The sequence below is a fragment of the Gymnoscopelus microlampas genome, assembly GCF_963454915.1.
Source record: "Gymnoscopelus microlampas genome assembly, chromosome: 22".
NCBI classification, from domain to species: Eukaryota; Metazoa; Chordata; class Actinopteri; order Myctophiformes; family Myctophidae; genus Gymnoscopelus; species Gymnoscopelus microlampas.
The window spans coordinates 22,630,234-22,654,155 of NC_139959.1; the positions used below are offsets into that span (position 1 = coordinate 22,630,234).

Consider the following 23,922-nt stretch of genomic DNA (forward strand, 5'->3'; position numbering starts at 1 on the left):
ATAATGTATTTCACTAGAGTATTCTGTAGTTGCTATAGTCACAGGTGGATCTAAGGAAGGTACGGTAGACCTTTATTAATTCCGTTTTCAAAAATACATTTTCAGCTTCACCCAGTTGATGGCTACTCCGAGGTACTCGGAGGGGGGGGGGGGGGGTGTCTGTTACAGGCGTTACTGTAAGTAACATACATATCGTCTCTGTCAGGTGGGGACCTCATACGTCCAAAACTGTGACTTTTCAGGATTCAAATAAAAAGAAAATAGCAAAAGTAGCAGATCTACAAGCTTAAAAGGCTGCGCGAAAGCTTGCAGATCTGGTACTTTTTGCGTGACAATGTAGTATGATCTAGTAAGCCGTTAATTTACGAAAAACACATTAAAATATGGAGATAGGAGGTTTCTGCCCGTGCCCGACAACAGCGATATACTGGGGTTGGGAGGCAAAAAGGTGACCTACTGATTACCAGACAGCCTCTGTAGCCATTAAACTACAGCCACCCTCTTTGTGGTGGTCCTTCAGCAAAGGTGTGTTAATAGCCCACTTGAGACTAGTGGGGAAAACAGCAGACTGCAAGGAACCAAGAACCATATTTAATACAACATTTGATTTGGCAGTGAAAGCCAGGCTTAATTCGTGGATGTGTGTGCGTGAGCACGTGCATGCATTTGTGCGCGCGTGCTTGCGTGTGTGTCTGTGTGTGTGATGGAAAGGACGATACCATCTTGATTGAAAAAGAAAAGCACTCGTCAAGGACACTGCTTTGTCTTACAGTATACCTGGAGGGTACGTGTGCCCTGTGAACACACACACACACGCATGTGTCCACGCACGTGACCGTGCACACTTGTAGTCATTGAAAGGATGTATCGCATTCGCGTCCGTGTGCCCCGTAGCGTGCATGAGCACAAACAGCATGCACATAGCTGTGCATACGGTAGGCCTTTTTTTTTATCTCTGTGCACGCCTGAGTGCTAAGCAACAAACCCTCTCCCTAATGTTCCAATCAGAACGGCCGGCCGGGGCCGAGAGACCCTCCTCCCTCCCACCATACATACAATGAGCAGAACCTCCCTCCCCTCTTGCAAACTGAATACACACTCCTCCCAAGTTAGCTCGCCACAGAGCCGGACGCACAATTTCCACATCATCACACATGGAGAACAGAAAATGCAGCTATTTGAAGGCTACGATAAGATGAGAGACGAGTCACCGCGACGGGGATGCCATGGTTTTATTAGCCGACACACAAATAGCCGACGCAAATGGGAAAAGCCGGCGCTATTAACAATAACATCTGTGTGTGTGTGTCGCAGTGGTTTATGAGACTCTCCCTGTTTCCCTGGTCATTACCGCTGTGAACCCCTGCAGCGTAGGCCCTAGTAAAGCAGCGTTTTTCTTTTTTACAAAATAAAACGGTAACCAGGTTATATCACTGGTGAGTGGAAAACACAAGCATATCAATTACACCACGCAGACACAGCTGTTCATGCATTCAAAACAAACAAAGTGGGGATGCACACACACACACACACACACACACACACTTGTGCTGCCAGAGACCAACACACACGCGCGCACGCGCACACGCACACACACACACACACACACACACACACACACACACACACACACACACACACACACACACACACACACACACTTCCTATACATTCACTATGATGACAGTGACACAACACTAGTAGGCCTCATGCCAATGTTTAAAGGAGTAGCTCACCTAAACAAAAATATCATGAATTACACACACACCCCATGAAGCCTTGAATTTAGGGTGAACTACTCCTTTAAGTAGTAATCCCTGTCACCTCTCAGCTGAAGACAAAAAGCCACATGCTCCCAGCATGCAACTCCCAATGCAACAGAACCCAGCAGCCCTATTCTGGGCATGTCATAACAGGCAAACATTCGTTGAAAAGATTTGGTGCAGATTAGGGAAAAAGGGAATGGGACAAAGTATAGACCATTGGGATGGCCGACCTCCGGTCAATGAAGTGAAGGTGTAAGTGGTTATGGCAGTAAATGTATATTGCCCTGAATACCTACTAGCACTACCGAAGGGTTTCTCTTGGCCATATCCGTGCTCAATGAATAAACGGAGCCTGCCCCCACACAGGCCTGAAGCTATGACAACGAGATCCAAGGTGCAAAGCGTGGCGAGTGTGTGTGTGTGTGTGTGTGTGTGTGTGCGTCCATGGCAGATAAGGGAGTTCCGAGTTTTGACTAGCACTGTCATGGATCATGCACATCCATCTCTGTCGGGTGGAAACCTCATATGTCCAAAACAGTTACTTTTCAGGGGTTCAAATTCAAAAACATCAAAAGTAGCAGATCGACAAGCTCGCAGATCTGCTATTTTTGACGCTTTTGTGTGACGCTGTAGTATGATCAAGCAGGTTAAAGTTAATTTACGAAAAAACACAAAAAGTTAGAATACGGAGATAGGAGATTTCTGCCCGACAGCGATGATATAGGAGTCAGAGAGAAATGCAGTGTGTCGTATTGGAAGGAACAGCCACATGTTAAATACTGTGCTTCACTATGACAAAAAAAAAACGGTAGATCCACCTTCCTCAACACATCAGCAGCACCCTGTCGGCCAATGACAGCTTAATGGCTGGTGTTCCACAGACACAGCCACACACGCACGCGCACACACACACACACACACACACACACACACACACACACACACACACACACACACACACACACACACACACACACACACACACACACACACACACACACACACACACACACACACACACACACACACACACACACACACACACATCTAACCCGAGCCCAAAAAACACATTAACGCAATGTCAGGGCAAATCAAGCTGTTGTGCACGTGCGCATCTTCTGTGTATGCCCGTGCACGTGACAGGGTGTTTACATAATTAATAATTTATTCGCCACTCATTTAGCTAAATTGACGTGCGTGGGACTTTTGCATCAAAGCAGCCTCGGTGTGTGAGCGTGTGTGTGTGTGTGTGTGTGTGTGTGTGTGTGTGTGTGTGTGTGCACGCGCGCGCGCACGCACGCATATATGTGTACACGAGACAGGCCGCTTACCTGTGGTGGAGTGCAAGCTCTCTAGGCTCCAGTATCGAGACAGGACCCCCCTCAGAGTGCCACCCAGGCTGCCGTACGGCCCGTACCCCCCTCCTCCGTACCCCCCTCCTCCGACCGCCATGCAGCTCCCCACCCCGAGCCCCCCGTCCAGCAGTGCGTCCACGGCACCTCCTCCGCCCATCATGACGGGCGTACCCCCGCCGTCCGAGTCCGAGCCCGGGGACAGCCCCGAGCTGCCGCTGCTTCCACAACTGCCGCCGGGCAGGGGCACGCCCCCCTCGGAGCCCTGCTGGGTCCGCATCGGGGCCGGCGGCGCCGACGCCAACAAAGTGGAAGTGGGCGGTGGAGGAGGGCTGCGGTCTGAAGGTGGAGGACGACAGGAGGAGGCGGCCGTGCAGGTGCTTTATCCCCCGCAGAGGGGGGGGGGGGGATGGAGGAAAGGGGGGGGCGGGGGGGTGGACGGCGGCGAGCGCGCGAACCGGACGGTGGCGTCCACTCCGAGCCGATACCTGGGCTCCGTCCGGCGATTAGCTGAGGTAAGCACCAGCTGTCAACTCGCTCGCTCGCTTCCTCCGCCTTCCTGTCTGCCCACGGTGCGCCAGCAGAGCTCTAGCCGAACTGCTTCTCTCGCCAAGCAGGGCTCTGCCTCTCTCTCTCCTCTCCTCTACCGCTCTGGCTCTGCTCTCGTGCAACGCCTTCTCTCTCTCTTTCCCCTCTGTCACACACAGGGCATCTCTCTCTCTCTCTCACTCTCTCTCTCTCCCTCTCCCTCTGTCTGTCGGTGTGCCTCTTGCTCTCTCTCTCCCCTTTGCTCACTGGCTCATTTCCTCATGCTCCCATAGCCCAGTGTGGTCTATCTCACCGTCTCTCTCTCTCCCTCTCTCTCTCTCTCTCTCTCTCTCTCTCTCTCTCACACACACACACACACACACACACAGCTCCGGGGCTGACATCAGTGGGGGTCCTCTAGGGGGGCTCTCTAGTCTCGACTGTGTCGCTTGCCCGCGAGCGCCAGCTTGGGTGTCTCTTTGACGCGTGGTGCAGTGTCATTAAAGTGGGCGCTGAAAGCAGCCCACCAACCCCCTCACTCCTTTCAATCCACACACACACACACACATGCCCATCCATTCCACCTCTCATCACTGACAAGCCTGCATGCTTCTGATGACTACTGCCGCTGGTATGTGTTGTCCTGTGTGTGTGTGTGTGTGTGTGTGTGTGTGTGTGTGTGTGTGTGTGTGTGTGTGTGTGTGTGTGTGTGTGTGTGTGTGTGTGTGTGTGTGTGTGTGTGTGTGTGTGTGTGTGCGTGCGCTGTGTGACTGAGTGTGAGTGAGTGAGAGAGACCATATGAGCAACAGTGAGTGGATTTCACGTCATGTGCAATGCATAATTAATTGCAATACATTAATGTGAGTAGTGTAAACGATTTGAATTACAGTTGTTGGGGTGCCAGTCAGGTCGGGGCCTTGACCTTTATATCAGTCTGAGTTGACAAACCCCTACAGGTTGGATGTATGTACTGTATCAGAATACATTTTGTACACATCTCGTGAATCCTTGTAAAACAATGCAATGTGTCTGATATTAACCAGTTCCATTTTCCACACACTTACGCAAATCACACAACCTCTCAAATAAAGCCGTATTCTGTACTTAGCCACGGTGCTGCGCTGCGAAAATATCCAATCGATTAGCTCAGTGGTTCCCAAACTGGGGGTCGGGACCCGCAGGGGGGTCCCCAAATTATTTTGGGGGGGTCCCCGGGTGATTAGCTTAATGTGTAACATTGTTTTCTCACTCAACAGTAAACAAACCCACATACATATACGTGTATACAGGGTTTCTGCACATTTCTAAAGTTACAATTTAAGGACTTTTAAGACCTTTTTAATACCAAATTGGCCACATTGGCAAACATTATGTAAGGAAGAGGCAAACATTGTTAAAATAGCCAATCTACAAGCTCACTGGTATAGAGCTCTGATGGACAAGTATAGTGTTTAAGTGGTTAATATCAAAGTAAAAAGGGAAGACAACATGGCCGCGATGAACTTTCCCAAAGCATAATGTGACAGAATCAAGTCACATTATGCAGTGGTGCTGGTCATCTAATCACAGAGTCTGTACAGTACATACAGTATCTTTAAATAGCCCTGGTTTATACAGCATGGGCCCCAGTGGGCTTGTAACACACAGTGTGACCTTGGAAATGGCCTGGAAAACAGAATCCAGAACACAAGTGCAACAGTGAAGATGTTTTTTCCCACAAAATCATTCCAGTCAGGAAGGAACACGGGTCAAGACATGGGGGAGAGGATTCCTGACATGCTCATCAAGGGTGACTCTCGCTGCAAACTGACTAGGGACACAACTACTCAATACATAGTCTGAGAGAGAGACAGAGGGTGAGAGAAAGACACACACATAGTCTATGCCAGTCCTTCTCAAACATTTGCATGTCAAGGTCCCCAAAATGTATATGCATTTGGCCGTTGACCCCATGTACAAGCTTGTACAGCTGCTATTTTTGAATGGCCAACGTTTAAATGGATATTGGTTAAAATGATTGCACGTATGATTACACACACACACACACACACACACACACACACACACACACACACACACACACACACACACACACACACACACACACACACACACACACACACACACACACACACACACACACACACACACACACACACACACACACACGAAAAAAAACACTGTGACACACACTCACACGATCAAATCTCACTAAAAAAGGTTTTCTGAAAAAGGTGTCAGCCCTTGCAGAAAGAGATGTCAAAGAGATGCAACTTCTACTTGACTTCGAGTCCCCTTTGACTCGAGAATCAAAAAGTTTCACGGCATATCAAACTTCATGAGACTCGTGGAGCCGGTAGTAGCACACGTCGTCGGCTGCCTGAACTCAGATGTTTTTTGAGTGTTGTCCTCCCACACATAAAAAAAAGACAGCCTGGAGATGCCACAGGGAGGTGTATAGTTTGGGTGGATGGTGGGTTGACTGACAAGCACACACAACTCAGGAGATTCAAATGTCACTCCGAAGAGAAATGGAAAGTCGGTGCGGCAACAAATGACCCGGTTTAGGTTTGAAACAGCATACCACACCGGTATCATGCAAGTTGGGTTTTAAACATCAGTATTGGCCTAAATATACCAGTTGGCCCAATATATTTAACATTGTACAAAATTAAAAACCTTTATAACAGGGGTTGCACAGGTGGGTGACTGATTACTGTACCACATACAGTAATCAGAACGGCCCCTGATTCAATTCTGGATGTGTTGCATGTCCTTCCCCCATCTCTACCCTGTTTTCTGTCTCAACAATCCATTTCTGTCTCTACAATTTTTTTATCTAGATAAAAGAAATATCGACATAAATAAATAATGACAATGTCATACTGTACCAAGGCAGCCCAAAGCAAGGACATCATATTGGCTTAACAGGGACTGACAAAGCAGTGACTCTGTCAGGTCCATCTGCCATTACAGAGGGATTTGAGCTTTAATGAAACTACCTTACAGAAGATTACATAAAAACAGTGAGATAGTGTATCATCGCTTAGATTAACTACGCGCTAAGGATTATGAATGGTAATAGAAAAATATGGTGTGTGCAACAAAGTCAAATGGGGTCACGTTACGTTGTGGACTGTATCGTTCTATATCCCTGATAGCCAGAGCCAGTGAGGTTGCATTACACTTGTGTCTTCTAATTCATGTTGCAATTCAATTTAGTCAAATGAATTGAATTACACATGGAGACATCTGGACAAAGACTGCTGACCTCACTTTAAGACCTGGCAGTCTGCTGAGGGCTAAAGATGTGTGTGTGTGTGTGTGTGTGTGTGTGTGTGTGTGTGTGTGTGTGTGTGTGTGTGTGTGTGTGTGTGTGTGTGTGTGTGTGTGTGTGTGTGTGTGTGTGTGTGTGTGTGTGTGTGTGTGCGGGTGTGTGTGTGTGTGTGTGGAAACACACATGCATACTATCCAGGCATGCACGCTAATGTACATGTGTGGTCCAGACACTACTCTATATCCATCTAGAAACCACAGCGCAGGTGTGGACTGCCACAGATCAGGGTTAATCGAATTCATTCAGAACTCTTAACGTATGCCTCGCTGGCTGGCCAGTCACCACCTCCATACCCCCAGGGATACTGACCACTTAAGCCCTGCTTTAAAAACTACAGCGAAAATAGCCAATCTACAAGATTGGATTTTTGCTCTTTTAGAAATTGCTTGAGATTTGTTTTTGTTTTTTAAATTCTTTGGGGAACATTTTCACCATGATCATAACAATATCATTAATGATAATAATAATAATAATAATAGCTTGAATTTATATAGTGCCTTTCATGAACCGCAAGGACGCTTTATATCAAAAAACAATGAACAACCAACCAACACACAACCAAACAAACAACTAGTTGCCATATGCCTGAGAGAAAATGTGTCTTTTCAAGGCAACAAATACATCTATTTACTATTATACACATTTTGACATGCTTCTGAAAAGCAAGTCAAGCAGGCAACAATAGTCTTCCCTTGAACTTGAACTGACTATAATACATTTTTACATAATTCCCACATTATGCACCCTTTGTCCTGTAATTACACCAGAGAAAGATCCTCTGGGACAAATGGCGTGCTGGGAATGGCTGGGCTATGACAAAATGACAATGTGCTGCGCCCTGCAGGTTGAACTAGGAACTGCACTGTTGCTGTGCTAATGCCAGGGCATGCAGACCCAGATGATGATGGTGGTGGTGGTGGTGACACCGCAATACAAAATGAATCCTGGATTTGTCAAGGACTTTATTTCCAACCATGCCGACAAAGCGTTGAATAATGATTAAAGCTCTAGACTGAATGATTGTGCACGTCTGTGCAGGCAACAACAACACTGTGTCATGGGACTGACATGTGAATGTGAGCCAGGGAATTAATTTCGGTCGAGATCAGCAAAAAATAATTCAGCAGCTCAAGTTACAGTAGAGCAGGCAGAAACATGCTAACTGGACCATTTATTTTTTTACCTTTCAACTCAAACTACATTCCCTGCATTATTCCATAGTCTATGCATCTCACAGTCACAGAGACAACAATACTTACTGTAAGTGTCCAGAGTAGCCCTGAGTCTAATAATCAACTTGCTAATGGGAAGCCATGAAAAGACAAAATGGCAGAGTGACCAATGACCATGTAGTTTGGTCCATAAACAGCCATGTGTCCCTTAGCAAGACAACTGCTTAAAAATGTCAAGAATAGACAGCGAGGTGATTGGTACTCACAGGGGAAGGAGATGCGTCGTCTCCAGCCGAGGCAGTCCAGTCCAACGGGGGTGCTCTGGGAGAAGCACTGGACCTTGAGGGGCATCCCCATGAACCCCTCCATGGGCCCCAGGGTGACTCCAGCACGGGCATCCTGGGGGAAGAGGGGTTAACAGCAAGGTTGAAACCATGCTCTGTGCATTCTAGGGCCTTGTGCTTTGTTTGGTAACCGGAACGCTCGCCCTCAAAACACACTCGCCCCCAGTTTCTTTCTTGTGTTCTTGTATTGGTTTTACAGAGGTTTAGGCTAGGAATACATTTAAGGTTATGTATAGTTTTACTGAGGTTACGTTTAGGAATAAGGTTAGTTTTAGGCATAGTTTTACAGAGGTTACGTTTAGGAATAAGGTTAGGTTCAGGCATAGTTTTAGTGAGGTTACGTTTAGGAATACCTGGTGGCGACCGTTCCGAGGTCGCCAGATTTGGGGTTTTGGGGCAAGCGTTCTTGTATTCCTATGTTTATGTTGTGACTTTGTCTACAGCGGTCGTGAACACACTAATATTTCCTGGTCTGGTGTTAAAAAAACACAATAAGCTACAAATGTACACAAACGGATATAATGATGAAAACATACGTGTTATAACATCACAACACATTCCTGATGAAGAACATGAAGCGAGGGGCACATGCAGGTTTGTAATTGAAGCGCTGAATGGAGGAGAAGAAGAAGAAAAGGAGGAAGAAGCAAGAAGCTGAAGCGATGAAAGGGAAAAAATAAATGTGCTTGGTGGACAAATGATAGAGGCCACAGGAAGACTACAAGACTGTCTTTGAAGAACAGCAGGATGGAGAATAAGGAAAGGCGCAGAGAAGGCAAGGCAGAGGAAGTGTAGGAATGCCTCTGGCTGCTGCTGCTGCTGCAGGCGCTCGCGTCTCGGCGGCCATCTTACTTTGTCCAGGTCTTGGGGTGAAAGTGTGCTAAGCTGGCCCAGGCTGCTCCTCGCCACTCTGCCCATCTTGCGCTTGTGCCTCTTCTCCTCTTCGAACCAAAGGTCGTCCGAGCAGCGCCGGCGCGGCGGGCCTCCCCTGCCCCTCCCCGCGCCGGATGCCGCATGCCGCGCTCTCGGCTCGCCGGGAGCCGCGGAGCCCGCGGCGTGATCCCTCGGCCTCCTTGTCCTCGATTGGCTGGGGTCCTGGCCGCCATTTTTTTGCGCAGCCTTTTGAGTGCACATAATTAGTCAGCGGGTTAGTCAGACAATCACTTCTCTCCGTAATCACTCTCGTAATCAACTCGAGGGCCATGAAGTCCCCCCTCAATGCAATGCATTACCGTGTGTGCGCTGTCATAACATTGCACGATAGAGGGGAGGTCATACTGAGTAGAATCTGATTCGCTGCAGTTATTAATATACATAATAACAGTTATTATTATACAATATTGTTATAAAATGACACAAGTGAAATGACAGGAGGGTAGAATGATTATTAGACAGGTCATGCAGTGCAACTGAAATAGCTCCCATTGACTTCCTGTGTCCCTAAACATAAAACTAGCGAACCCTTTATGTGTCCCCTTTCACTCTCTAGCCTGGCATTGCCAGACTGATCACGTGGATTAGAGAATCCCACGTGATCGGTCTGGCAATGCCAGGCTACTTTCATTCTATTGACAGGTGCCGGAGGCAGCCACTAGGGGGGGGCAAGTCAGTACGTTTGGACTGCTCTCTTGGCTATACATGGCAACACTGGTTTAAGAGCTGGCATAGAATAATAAGGGTGGCCTGCTAAACTCAGAATGGAAATGTACCACACTGTTGGGGGGGCCTGGGAGGGAGGAAGAGCTGACTCTGCTATTTATCTCCTCCTCCTCTTTACAGAGAGAGAGAGAAAGACTAGAAAGAAAAGCTTGTTCTTTCTCCCACACATACTCTATCACTTCTACATACAGTGCTCCATTAAAGACCATCAGATGCATGCCTTCATTCATTCAATCTCCCCCCCTGCCCCCAAGCCCCCCAACACACACACACGCACGCACGCGCACACACACACACACACACACACACACACACACACACACACACACACACACACACACACACACACACACACACACACACACACACACACACACACACACACACACACACACACACACACACACACACACACACACACACACACACACACACACACACACAGAGTGAAGAGGAACAGATTAACTGTCATGGCGTGTTATTTCTATTCCACTAAAGCCAGAGCTGGTAAGAGGCTGTGAATGGGAGCGTAAACACTTTTTTTTTTTCAGGGAGCTGACACCCCGTCAGCATCTTGATCAAGCTCTTTTATAGTGTATACAGATTTATAGTGATGCTCAACAGGCAGGGCATTCTATAGGTTGGAGAAAACAAAGCATTCACACAAATCAGGGTCATTTCCATGCATGTGTTTCCTTTTCCTTTCACAGAGCCAGTGCATATGTCAATGACAAAAGACTCGAAGGCTATCATTTTGTTGTTACATGTTATAATATAATGTATAATGTTATAGTAACAAATGTTTCCCCACATTACAAAGACTATATCAATATGATGCTATGCATGTGTGCATAGCAATGTACATTTTTTTCTTACCTCTAATTCACTGATGGAGCCAATCGTATACAGGCTGATGTGTGACTGGCTGTCTACACCGCCCTCGCCTACATCCAAAGGGCTGAGGGAGAGGCCCAGTGTGGGCTTCAGTGTCCTGGGCCTCTCCGGGGGGTCCGTCAAGCCCTCCACGCTAGCCGACTGGCCCAGAAGGATGGGAGATATGGCGCTGGCCCGCGCCGAGTGGGGGTACCTAAAGACCCTACGTTGAGCCGACGGCCGGGGGCTATTGGGCTTTGGGCTCATTGGCCTGAGAGGACTCTCTGCTAGGCCTTCACTACCCACTGGAGAGGACCTGGCCCACGGCGAGGGGAACTGATTGGCTAGAGTGGCCAGCAAGGAGGGGCTCAAGGGGGACAGAGGGCTGATGTCGTGCGGTAAGGCCTCGGAGTCATCCGACGACGACAGCGGGACAGAGTCAGAGGCGTCGAAGGGCAGACCGTTGGGCGAGCCTTTTCTCCTCTGGCCCTCAGACTGGCACCCTTGGGGAGCGTCCTTTCCGCCGTCCTGCGGAACCGCCCTCTTTGAGAGGGGATCGGTGTGCCGCAGCACCCTGGGTGAGGTAGGTGACCCCGGGACACCGAGCCCGTCCTGGCCTGCAGCGGGGCTAAAGTCTCCGTGGTTCTGTCCCGCACTGGTGCCGCCGCCGCCTTCTGTGTTGGGCACCGACAGAGTCCTCCTCAGCAGCTCCGCCTCCCTGGCCTTCTTCAGCTTCCTCCAGGATGGTTTGGCTTTCCCCGTCTCACCGTCGGGGCACCCGTTGAGTTGCTCCTCGTTTTCCTTGTCCATGGTGCGCGACTCAAACAGGCTGGAGAGGGACTTATGCGCTTGGGCAAAGCGCATGCGGATGTTCAGACTGTCGTTGCTCTTGCTCCTCTTGTACACGTGACCGTCGGGCGTCTGTGCGTGCCTGAGGTGGGGGCTGTCCAGGCCGGGAGCTCCATTTCTGTCCCCTCCGCCACCCCCGCCACCGTGGCTGAACAGCTGACGGACGTGGCGAGTGCGTGGGGTGGACGGGAAGAAGCCGTGGTCCTCCACCTCGGTCTCAGGATGTCCCGAGGTACACACCTGCTGGACTGTCTGATTGAGGATGCCGCCCTTGAGGAAGACCTCATCGTCCGAGTTGTCGCCCTGGCTCTCCTGTTCCGACATGGAGGATGTGAAATGAAGCGACTCGCTGCCGTCGAGTGAGTCCCCGGCTGAGTCGTCACCCTTCGTGCCCCTTGAGCTCTTGGCCTTTCTGAAAGAGGGCATCTTGGCGAAGACGGAAAACTTGGAGCCTTTGTTCGCCGCATGGTTGCCCTTTGTTTTGCTCTTCTTACTCGCTTTGTCGAGATTGCCGTTCTGCGTCGAAAGAGCAAGGCTCGCCTCGTCGTTTTCCTCGCTGGTGGTGTTCTGAGACACGCCGTCGTCAGACACAGTCGCGGGGCTCCGGCGCCTGTCATCGCTACCTTGTAGCGAGGACGGGATTCCTAGGTCATCGTGGTCTGGCGTCGGCGTGTTCGGTGGCAACTCTGACTCGGCGGTGGTTGAAGGTTCTTCCTCGGGCTCCGTAGGGCAGCGTGGACTCTTGGGAGTGGAGAAAGACGTGTCCCCGGAGAGGTCAACGATGGTTCTGTCCCCCTCAGCAGGTCTCATGTTGGAGTGCTCTTTCGTCTCCTCTGCTCTCGAGTCGCCCCCCGCCGCCACCCCGGAGTTCTCCTGCGAACGCTCGGCCTCCAGAATGGGCTCCAGGCCACTGACAGAGGTCAAATTGAGGGTGACGTCGGGGAACGGGTACCTCGCTAACTTGACCCCCTGCTGCAGAGGAGGAGGAGGGCCTGTCTCTGTGTGTTCCCTGAACTCTTCAGCCAGTGTGTACTCACCTAACGAATCAGATAAGCTACTTCTTTCCCCGTCAGATGTGTGATTAAACGGCTCGCTAACATACTGGCCTTGCTCTAACGGCTCTCTAACATGCTGGCCTGGTTCTTTGTAATCACTGTCCGCTAGCAGGCCTCTGCTTTCTAAATATGAGACCAAAGGCTTCAGGCTTTCATTGCTCTGTGGGTTTGATTTAGCACATTTTTCATCCAGCTTGTCCTCGACACTAACGCTTCCGCATTCTTCACTTATCTGTTTAGAAACGCTCTTGGCCTTGAGGCTCTCCCCTGCCTGAGGTACGACTAGCTCTTCTATATCTGCCAGGCTGAAGGGACACAGGACGTCCAGGTCCTCCCCTAACCCGGACACAGCAGAGTCCTCGCTGCTCCAGTAGGGCTCGTGGTCCAGAGGCGAGGAGGACAGGAGCGGCTCTGAGTCTCTCCGCGGTTTGTCCGGGTCAACGCCAGAGGTCACGTTTGTCAATGGCTCGCCCCAGGAGCAAACCGTTCTCTGCCTACTCTCTAAGCTGCTCTGGAACACATCTCCCCTCTCGGGCCCGTCTGCGCCACTAGCCTTTGTGTTATTGTTGTTGGAGTCTGAAGGCGGAGAAAGAGAAGACGCCACGTTACAGGGAGTCACAGGGATGTCCAGCGTGAGCTGCACTTGCCTGCAAAGACTTGGGATCGTACCGACGGCGGTTTCTACACTGATACGGGGAGCGAACACCTGGTCTGGGCCGGGCTGCTCTGCGCGGTCATCCTGAATGTGTTTAGTAGCACCAGGTTCTGTTGAACTGTCCTCTATGTCGCTGAGCACACACTGTGCACCACTAGTGTCCAGATCAGTGGATAGTGCTACAGCGACGGCTCCCGGCCCGCTGCGCTCGCACAGCTCTGCTGTGCCGAGGTCAAACTCTGCGGGACTAACCGTTCTCACCACTTCCACGTCCTGTCCCGGAACGAGGAGAACACAACTATCACCCTCGTCTTCCTCCTCCTCCTCCTCCTCCTCCTGCTTGTTTGGTCGGCGAAGAGAGCAGGGTGATCCAGCCCTTCTCCCCTCTCCTCCTGAGGTCTCTGATAACAGCTGAGAGGAATCCTCTGGCCACGGGCCGTCAGAGGGAACCAGCTGGTTGACTACGTGGGGGTGGGGGGGCAGACATTCCTCGGTCCCCCTGCCAGTGTCAGACAGGGTGTGAGCCGAGACAGCCGGCCTCTCGTGAGGCGGGTACCGCCCGTCCACGGAAGCGTCCGCGTTTGTGCGCCCGTGCTCCTGGCGTTCGGGGATTAAAGCGCGGGTTTGCCCCACAACCTGTAGCGGCCGTGAACCCGAGCCCTGGGGGGCAGGCAAATCGGAATCCCTCGGAAACGTACTCGGGGTAGGAGCGTAGGCATCCAGTAAAAAAAGAGGTCTCGCCTCTGTAGAAAATGTGATGGAGGAACAGATTTCGTTTACTATCCCAAATGATTTATTCCCCTCTGACTCGCGGCCGGTGCACCCGCCGCCGCCGCGCTCAGCTCGAAAGCAGACATCCGATACACACGCCTCTTCCACAGGCTTTGTCACGCCAACCGCAGGGCGTGTCTCAGAAGGGGGTCTGTCGGGGATCTCCCCGTGTGAGCCAAGGGAACAGGGAATATCCACACTGCATGGCGATACCTGTGCATGTGGCGTGTCTCTGAAACCTGTGTTACGCGGTACAGTGTTTGTGCAGTGCGCTTCTGTCAACCCTACATTTGTGGAACTGGGTTCTATAATGAACTGTGAGCCTGTATGTAGTGTCTCAGGTGTGTGGTGTTTGTCCACGCACCGTGGTTCCGATTTTTGCTCACTCAGTGTGTCTGTGAAATATTCATCAGAACTGCATACGCTTTCTGTACAACGTGTCTCTATAATGTCATTTGTTTTTTTAATACAGCAAGGCCCCGAATTCTCACACGATTGCTCTGACTTACGCACTTCTATGGCATGTCTGTTGTTTTCTACGATTACCCCATGGCGTTCTAGACTGTGTAATTGTCTATCTGTATGGTCACCGCTGTATGTATTGGAATGTGTGTGCTTCTCTTGGTCTATATCCTGAGGTTTAGCTATTTCAGGGATTCTTCTGTCGGCTCTGTTTGTTCTGTCTAAGCTTGTGTCGTGTTCCTCTGTGCTATTCTGCTGTGTATCTGCAAAGCCGTCCTCTGTCCTATCTATCCGTATTGTGCATGTGTATGGGTCCTCTGACAGTGTGCCGCGAGTGCTTCTACAATGCTGCGATCGCAACTGTGGGTTCGATTCCTGAGTCTGAGTACCTGCCGTGGCATTTACCTCTGCGACGACGCCGTCTGTGGGGCGTCCGCTTTGTACATGTGCGCTGTCTGTTGGCGTGCTGTGTTGTGTTTCTGTGCAAACAACAGTTTGTAACCTCGGTTTGCTACCGTGTGTGCTTAGATCCCCCGGGGTGGTGTGGGGTGCCGGGTGGGCTCGAACCTCAGACGAGTTGTGCCGGTGCTGGGTGGTGTCCGCACTGTGCGATGCGTCCGCATTGTTCTCAGAGCTTTTCCGCCTGCCGCTGGTACGGCCGAAGCCGTGCGCACGAGTCTCCGCGGCCTGTCTGCGGCCGTGGTTGGACGTGACGGACTCCCTCCTGCGGGTTCTACTCTGGCTGCAGCCGGCCTCTGGCCTCCAGCCGCCGCGGCACGCCGCCTCCTCCGCTCCCAGCGGCGTCCCCGAGCAGTCCTCCTCGCCGTCGGGACTCAGGTCCGACAGGGCGTCGCTGTGCCATGAGCAGGAGTCAAAGTACTCGTCTGACGTGTCGTCGCCCCCGCTTCTCCTCTCGCACCATTCCTGGGGGTCGGCGGCGCCTAAATCCCCCTCCTCTAAGCCTAATCCGTTGGCACGGTGGTGGGCCGATTCTTCAAGGGCTTCCTGAGTCTGTGGGGAGACGGAGAGAGAGAGAGAAGAGTGAGATATAAAATCAATGAAAGAACAAGAGTGCGGGGAGAGATTAGCATAATGCTGCTGATCCAGATACAGCCACCGATAAGCTGCGTACACACAGAGCACTCAATTAGTGGACCATGTCATCGCTGGCAGGCAGAAACCTTGTATGTCCACAAAAAAAAAAAGAATATCTGAGTTCCAATGGATCCAATGTAGTTATTATTTAGTTAAAAGCTCTTGTTAAAACTTTTGGCTGGTTAAATACAGTTGTTTATAAAACCCATAGACTTAACCACTTTCTTGGGCATGTCAATAGAGGTTGAAAATGTTGCACAATGTTCAAAAAGAGCACATACACTGTATCAGCTATTTTCACAACCTTTGCGCAACACTGTCATGAGAGGAATGATAAAATAGGGCATAAACTTTAAAAGATGACATATGTTGATACCAGCGTTCTGCCCTACAGTGATAATATGCAGAGTCAGGCTTCAGAGAGACTTGATGTGAAGCCCTGGAGTCATTTAAACAGCAGCCATGAAGATACATCATGTTGACAGAGCTGCAGTGTGTTAATCGTTGCATAATCTAATGTGAACAGTGTGCACAGTAAAATCCTGAGTGAGTTAAGTAACTTTAACTCTGTAAAGGTCCTTATTGTTTACTCTAACACGGTTCAGTTAACTCTAAGGACTTCACTGAGTATGATACAAGAGACTACAGTACTGTATGTATGAAGCGCAGCACCAAAACAAAAGTGCAAATTAAAAAGTCATTATACTTGTTGTTTCAGTTTGACAGACATTCGTGCCCTGAAGCCATATTGACAGTGTGAGACCAAACACACACACAAACACACCCCCACACACACCCACCCACACACACACCCACCCACCCACACCCACACCCACACCCACACACACACACACACACACACACACAGAGAGATACTACTCATATTTCAATGTCTGTTTCCCTTTTGCTGTGTTAGTATGCGTTCCTCAGATAAATTACACTAAATAATAATAATTTCAACCTATCGTCTAAGTAAAAAAACTGTCACTGAACAATAACAATCGTAAACATGCCATAATGTGCAACACGTGCCACCCATACACAGACTCCCATATGGACGCGCTCTGGTTAGGTTCTTACCCTCCAAAGCCTCAGCACTCGGGCTGTCTCCGGCCCCAGCGCGCAGAGGCGAGCGGCCGCCCAGCTCAGCACCGCTCCCATGGCGGCCTTCGAACGCACACACCCGTACGCGCCGCTTGTACGACCCCTGCGTCGACCATTCCTGCCTTTCTGGCACTCTGCACTAGTGCACGCCTCTACTAGCTTCCTCCCGCAACTGCTGCTGCTGTCCTCTCCTCTACCCTCCTCCGCCTCCTTTTGTGTCTCTGTTTATCTTCCATGATCGCCGGTGCTTTTCGCTAAGCCGCAGAGGGAGACCCATGGAGAGGAGGGGGCAGGGGGTGGGGTTTTGGGATGGGTTTGCTGTTAGTTGTGCCAATTAAAAGTCTTACATTACAGACCCGGCGTCCCTTCTCTCTCTTCACTAGAAAGTATGTCTACCTGTGGGGACTAGCCTTGATAGGGAAGCCGCCCCGCGGCACCTGATCTTAACCTTGAATGAGCTGGTTGCACAGCACACTGTGATCTCTAGCACCAGAATAAGCACTACACACACACGTTAAGAAGAGGCAATGCTATAAATACAGCACTGCAACTTCACACGACAAGGCCAAGGCCTTTAAGTAGCCCTGGGCTGGGACACTCTGACCATACAGCAGCAGCAACACAAGAATCAGCTCAGGAAATGAATGCAATGATCTTCCAAGATTGCAGCTGATAAGACGTGTATATACTCATTCATGTGAATGTAGATCAATGCAACCTGGATGTACACTGGAAAATATGGAGCGTTCATTTAAACCACTTCCAAGCTGGCATCCCTTCTTTGGGCATGTTGGGGAAGATTTAAAAAAAGGAAATGAAAGGAAAATAAACTAAAACATTTCAACAATTTCCAATACATTTCGCAAATCTTTGAAGGACTTAATTAGGTTAAATGATTTATTGTAAGTTCTCCTCCAGAGCCATTCCCAATCACAGTGTGTTCCGTAGTTGTACAGCACATTCACTGCTCAATCTACAAAGAGAGACAAAACAAGTTGATGAAAAGAGGGTATTAGCCCTGGCAGTGCAGCTGGGTGAGGCCTGGCGGAACAGAGAGCGTGCCGTAGCTGGAAAAAGCCAAGCGCTATGATTACATCAGCACTGGCAATGGGACAAGATCCCCCTCTCCCTATCCCTCTATGTAACATACACACACAAACGTTTACTTCAAGATATAAGACAATTAGGGAGCTACGAAAACAGCAGGTCGGGGCTATACATCTAAATGGTTTGATCCACTCAGATAAGCTGGCCATATGGTTAGGAGCCCCCCCCCCCCCTAGCCAGTAGACTGGAAAAGTGCTAATTGGTGTTTACTGTTTACTTCCTGTTAGTGCTCTCAAGTGGGGCCTATAGGAAGCCAGTTGGCTCTGTGCAGTGGTGGAAAAAGTACTTTTTTCTTTTTTTACTTAAGTAGAAGTATCAATACCGCTATGTAGAAACACTCTGTTACAAGTAAAAGTCTGGTAATCAAAATTTACTTGAGTAAAAGTATAAAAGTATTGGCATCAAAATATACTTTAAGTACCAAACGTAAAAGTACTTAATGCAGAATGTAACGTTTCACAAGGTAACAACTAACGTTTTCAAATACTTGTAGTGGAGTAAAAAGTACAATATTTGTCTCTGAGATGTAGTGGAGTAGAAGTAAAAGTATATGGTACTTTTACAGTACTTGAGTAAATGTACTTAGTTACTTTCCACTGGCTCTGTGTACAGGGGTATGTCATATCTCTACACTGGATAAGGGTTATAATGAGGGCATTAAGACCTGATCTAAACTAAAGTCAACTGAAACTTTGGAGAGACTGAAAAACTTGAGATCTGTCTCGTCCACAGGTCATCTTGAAATCATACTGGGGAAGCGACATAAGAATTTGTTCGAAAGCCCAGATAGAAATTATCGTGTTCTTGGAACAAATGCTTTCAATATCCATTGACATTTCCAGATGTCAAAGCATAAAAAGGTTAGGTACGTTAGGTTAATGCAGTGACCTTTTAGCATTGCAAAATATTTCCAGTTCGTGAATGTGTGGATTCATTGACCGATATGCCTTGATTCTACATAATACAACTCACATAGAAGTCTAAAGCATGGTACAGTTTTGAGACACCAGCGCCAAAGTAAGGATAAATAAATATATAGAGTAATTATAAATAAATCTATAAAGTAAGTATAAATAAATGCATAAAGTAAGTATAAATACATTTATAAAGTATGTACAGTAAGTATAAATTGCACGTAATGCATAAAGCATACTGTTAGAGATTCCTTACTGTTCTCCATGGAACAGCGAAAAACCCCTGTTTGACACAGATGTGAAGAGTATGAGTGACCTACACAAAATAAGCGTTTATGGATGACATTTGTACTGAGGAATGTTCCAAATGCAGTTAAATAGCAGGGATCCTCAAACATTTTCAGAGTCAAGCACCCCCAAATGTATATGTATTTGGCTGCGGACACCCATTTGAAAAGGGTTTGTGCCAGGGACTCCCATAAGAGAACATTTGTCAACATTGAATTGAATATTTTATTGATCTATAAGGTTACAACGCATCACATCACGACGTGTTGTGAGCTTGTAGATCAGGTACTTTCAAATAGCCGAAAAAATATCAAATTTAAGATGATAAATGGGGACTTTCTCCTGATTCGCTGAAGATTTGAAAATGTATTTTCTGTTTACTATAGGGCTGGAGAGACGCAGAGACCCTTGCTATTGAACAAACACTCAAATGCCTTTTAAAAGTTTTGTTTTAAAGAAAAAATGTCACCCTACCTACATCTTTATGTATAATTCTTTCCATATCAGTCATCATAATATGACGTATTTAATTGTAGGGACATTACCCAAACACTTGCTAAACAAACAAATAAAAAATATAACCTCCTGACTGCGGTATGTTACACAAACACTTACTAAACCAGTTTTGCCAGATTTTGCACGAGAAATAAGCAACCAGGTTTATGAAAACAAGCCCCCAAAAAGCGACTATAGGTCACATGAGCACTTTAAACCTATCCACCTGTTTCTTGGCTGTGTGTTTTCCACTTCCTGTCGGATTTCATTGGATATCATTAGTCATCTGACCGGTTTCATTGGATTTCATTGGATCAAAAGACAGGAAGTGGAACACAGTGAAAAGCCTATAGGAAACAGGTAGATATGCATTGGCTATTCGAAAATAGCCGATCTACAAGCTCACAACGCGGTGCGATGCGATGCGTTGTGAGCTTGTAGATCTGCTATAATCCTTGACATGGCATGAACATTTTTGAGAACCACTGGTTTAAGCAACATAAGGAAACAAACCCAAATAAGCAACTACACTTTAAAAACAAGCCTAAAAAAACGCAAACCCACAACTACCAATATTTACAAGCAACTTCACAGAAAAACAAGCCCAACGTCACTTATAATAAGCAGACATGGCAACACTGTACTAAACAAACAAATATAACCTCCTGACTCCAACCTCACCACCACCAAGGAGCAGGACTAACACTATACTCACAGTGAACCTCCTGACCCATTCATAAACTGGATGGTCTTGCTTTTTAGCTAATTAATTGGAGTTGGCTGTCTTAAGCAGAGCTTAAAGGCTTAGCATGAGCTCCGTTCTTGTCAGATAGTGTGCAGCGAGGCCGGCCCGCCCACCTGGTGGTCTGCGGGCCATTGGCCCATGCCAAAACACAATCACTCCGCCCACAATTATCCAATTTGATGTGTACTGTAGCCCATGTTACTTCACCCTGTCAAGTACAATTTTACAATTTGCATTTTGACCTGGTTCAGAAATCATGGCTGTCAGGCAGAAACCTCTTATCTCCATATTTCTAACTTTTTATTTTTTAATTAGCGCCCTACTTGATCATACTACAGCGTCACACAAAAGCATTCGCGGCGCGTTTCGAGCTTGCAGATCTGCTACTTTTGCTACTTTTGAATTTGAATCCTGTAACTCTTATCAACAGAAATGACGGTTTCACCACTTTGGCTAAAGTTCTCTCTTTGTCTCTCTGGCCAAGACTGGCTTCTTACACTGGCCAATTGTTCATGAAATGAAAAGGTATTGTAGGCTAACCGTGCAGCTGCAAAGCCAATCTGTAGCCCTTGAGTTCAAACTGACTCCTAACTTGCTGTGACATTGTCACTGGTGCATTCTGATAGCTGGTGCAGGTGACACACAGAGAAATAATCATCATCAATCAAGTTGTTGCCGGTGCCAACAACACCAGTGAATCACCTCAATAACTCTGTCTGTTTATCAAGTTTCTCTGTCCAGAAGCACCCTCAAACACATTTCATTGAAGGCTATTTGATTTGGGATTTTTGTTAGTGAAACAAATTGCTATTTGATTTTGATTTTCAGCAGACATTAAGAGGCATATTTCTTCTCCCTAATAATGCATAACCATTTAAGCCTGATAAAAAATTAAAATACAAATACTCTGAGATAGACATACAATGCATTGCATCATGAAAGTTCATTTTAGAACATATTTGAAAATCTTCATCTACAGTATAATAGTCCAGGGGCCAACACTGATATTTTCACAAATTGGTACCACCTAAGGTGACCGTAAAGTTTTTGTATTTTTGTCTTCCTACATGTCTCTAGTTTATATTTTGGTATGATAACCCTTCCAATCTTGTAGCTTAATGGCAGTTATCACTACCTACCGGCTAATGTATCCGGTAGGAGACACAAAGTAGAATCTTTGTGTCTCCTACCCCGGGCATCAAATTATTGCGACAAAAAACAAATATATCCATGTATTCAAGGCTTCATGTGGTGTGCAATTGATAGAAAATAAATATTTTTTTGGGTGAACTCCTCCTTTAAGTTTTTCAGGGGGACTCTCTACCCATTCAGCTATGACCACCCTGGACCGAAGGAGGGTCAACTTTTACAAGCTTATGGAAAGCAGTCTTTTTGCAAGCACCAAACATCTGAGAAGTTATCAATTGCACACCCCATGAAGCCTTGAATACATGGATATATTTTGTTTTTTGTCGCAATAATTTGATGCCCGGGGTAGGAGACACAAAGATTGTACTTTGTGTCTCCTACCGGATACATTAGCCGGTAGGTAGTGATAACTGCCATTAAGCTACAAGATTGGAAGGGTTATCATACCAAAATATAAACTAGAGACATGTAGGAAGACAAAAATACAAAAACTTTACGGTCACCTTAGGTGGTACCAAAATATGGCTTGGCCCCTGGACTAATGACATGCCCAACTTAGTGACACCAGGTTCAAAGTGGTTAACCACGAAAGTTGACTCGATTAGTTTTTATTTTATCCGGAGCATCCTGTAAGCACAAAGGTGTGAAGGTGTGTTGAATACAGTCTATAATAGTGGTGCCATGAATCAGAGTAATATAAAGGAAGGCTAGAAAATGCAGTACAGGCTAGGGCTGTCATGATCATGACATTTTACTTGACGATTAATTGTCACATAAATAATTGTGATTAACGATTTAATTTTGTTTTTGACATTGAACATTCAAATTTCTCTTTGCCTTTTATGCTTCGTAAACAAAAGTTGTACAGGGCAGATATGACAAATTAGTTAAATACTGTATGAAATGAAATGTTTTAAAAGGTGGAAGTAGCTGATCTACAAGCTCACAAGGCATTGCATCTCTGCACGTTCTGAGCTTGTAGATCGGCTACTTCTGCTATTTATTGAAAATGTTTGAAAATACATTAACATTTTTCAACTAGAAACCTTATGACGATTATGCAAACTAATTGTGATTATCTCAAATCATTGCGATGTGGCGATTATGTAATAATTGTGACAGGCCTAGTAAGGGCAAGCCTAATGCCAGGTGTCACTTGGTAATAACAAAGTACAGTATAAGTCAATGAAATAACCCGAACACTACAGTATGTGTAATCAATACAGCATAAATCAGGAGACAGAAGTTGGATATTATCCCATCTAGATATCAAAAACTGAAGCACTGGGGACTTTTTCGTCTGCCTTATAAAATTAATCCTGATCTCCAACAATAGGCCTTTCTGTAATGAACACCGAGTAAGGAACTCCAGCATTCATCCTGTGGAGAAATAAATCCCCCTGGCTAGTAGTGGACTACATTCCAACCACATTACACTACAGGTGATGTTACCAGACCAGTACACGACAAAAACACAATACAAGTTGTGCACGTCAAAAACCCATCATGAGCGTTGTGTTGGGATCACGCAAGAAGAACACAACACCACCAGACAGACGGCCTTACAACATATCATTATATCGTTGCTGTTGGGCAGAAAACTCTTATCTCCATATTCTAACTTTTTGTGTTAGAATATATACATCATATTTTTCTTTTTTTCACTGGATCATACTACAGCACTACAGCGTCACACAAAAGAATCAAAAGCAGCAGATCCGCAAGCTCAAAACGTGGCGCAAAGCTGCACGTTTTAAGCTGTGGAGCTGCTACTTTTGATACTTTTGGAATTAGAATCCTGAAAAATAACAGCTTTGGACATATGAGGTTTCCACCCGACAGAGACCATATTATATACGGGAAGATGATTAAGTGTTCTGTCTCACCCATAGTTTCCATGGTGACAAAGACTTTGTCGATTTGAGGATGACCCCCCTGGTGTGTGTGTGTGTGTGAGAGAGAGAGAGAGAGAGAGAGAGAGAGAGAGCGAGAGAGCGAGAGAGCGAGAGAGAGAGAGAGAGAGAGAGAGACAGAGAGAGAGAGAGAGAGAGAGAGAGAGAGAGAGAGAGAGAGAGAGAGAGAGAGAGAGTGTGTGTGTGTGTGTGTGTGTGTAGTATGTGTTGAAACATGAGAGTGGTAGCAGTGCCAGAGGATGCCACACATAACAGTGAAGCAAGACCGCCCACTGTGTCACTCAATCTC

General features: G+C 47.4%; 1 protein-coding gene across 5 annotated transcripts in view; it reads right to left on the reverse strand.

Moving 5' to 3' along the window:
• Positions 1-23,922, reverse strand: part of arhgef4 (Rho guanine nucleotide exchange factor (GEF) 4) — a 155,675-nt gene that overhangs the window by 69,729 nt on the left and 62,024 nt on the right. For 3 of the 5 annotated variants that reach the window (XM_084049229.1, XM_084049228.1, XM_084049231.1), the window contains 3 exons: positions 11,035-15,834; positions 9,352-9,618; positions 8,422-8,554 (listed from right to left, as the gene is read on the reverse strand). In XM_084049229.1, the coding sequence (XP_083905355.1) occupies positions 8,422-8,554; positions 9,352-9,618; positions 11,035-15,834 (5,200 nt within the window). Of the gene's footprint in view, positions 1-3,097; positions 3,821-8,421; positions 8,555-9,351; positions 9,619-11,034; positions 15,835-16,998; positions 17,148-23,922 lie in introns of those variants that run through there. The other 2 variants (XM_084049230.1, XM_084049232.1) reach the window with 2 other exon arrangements.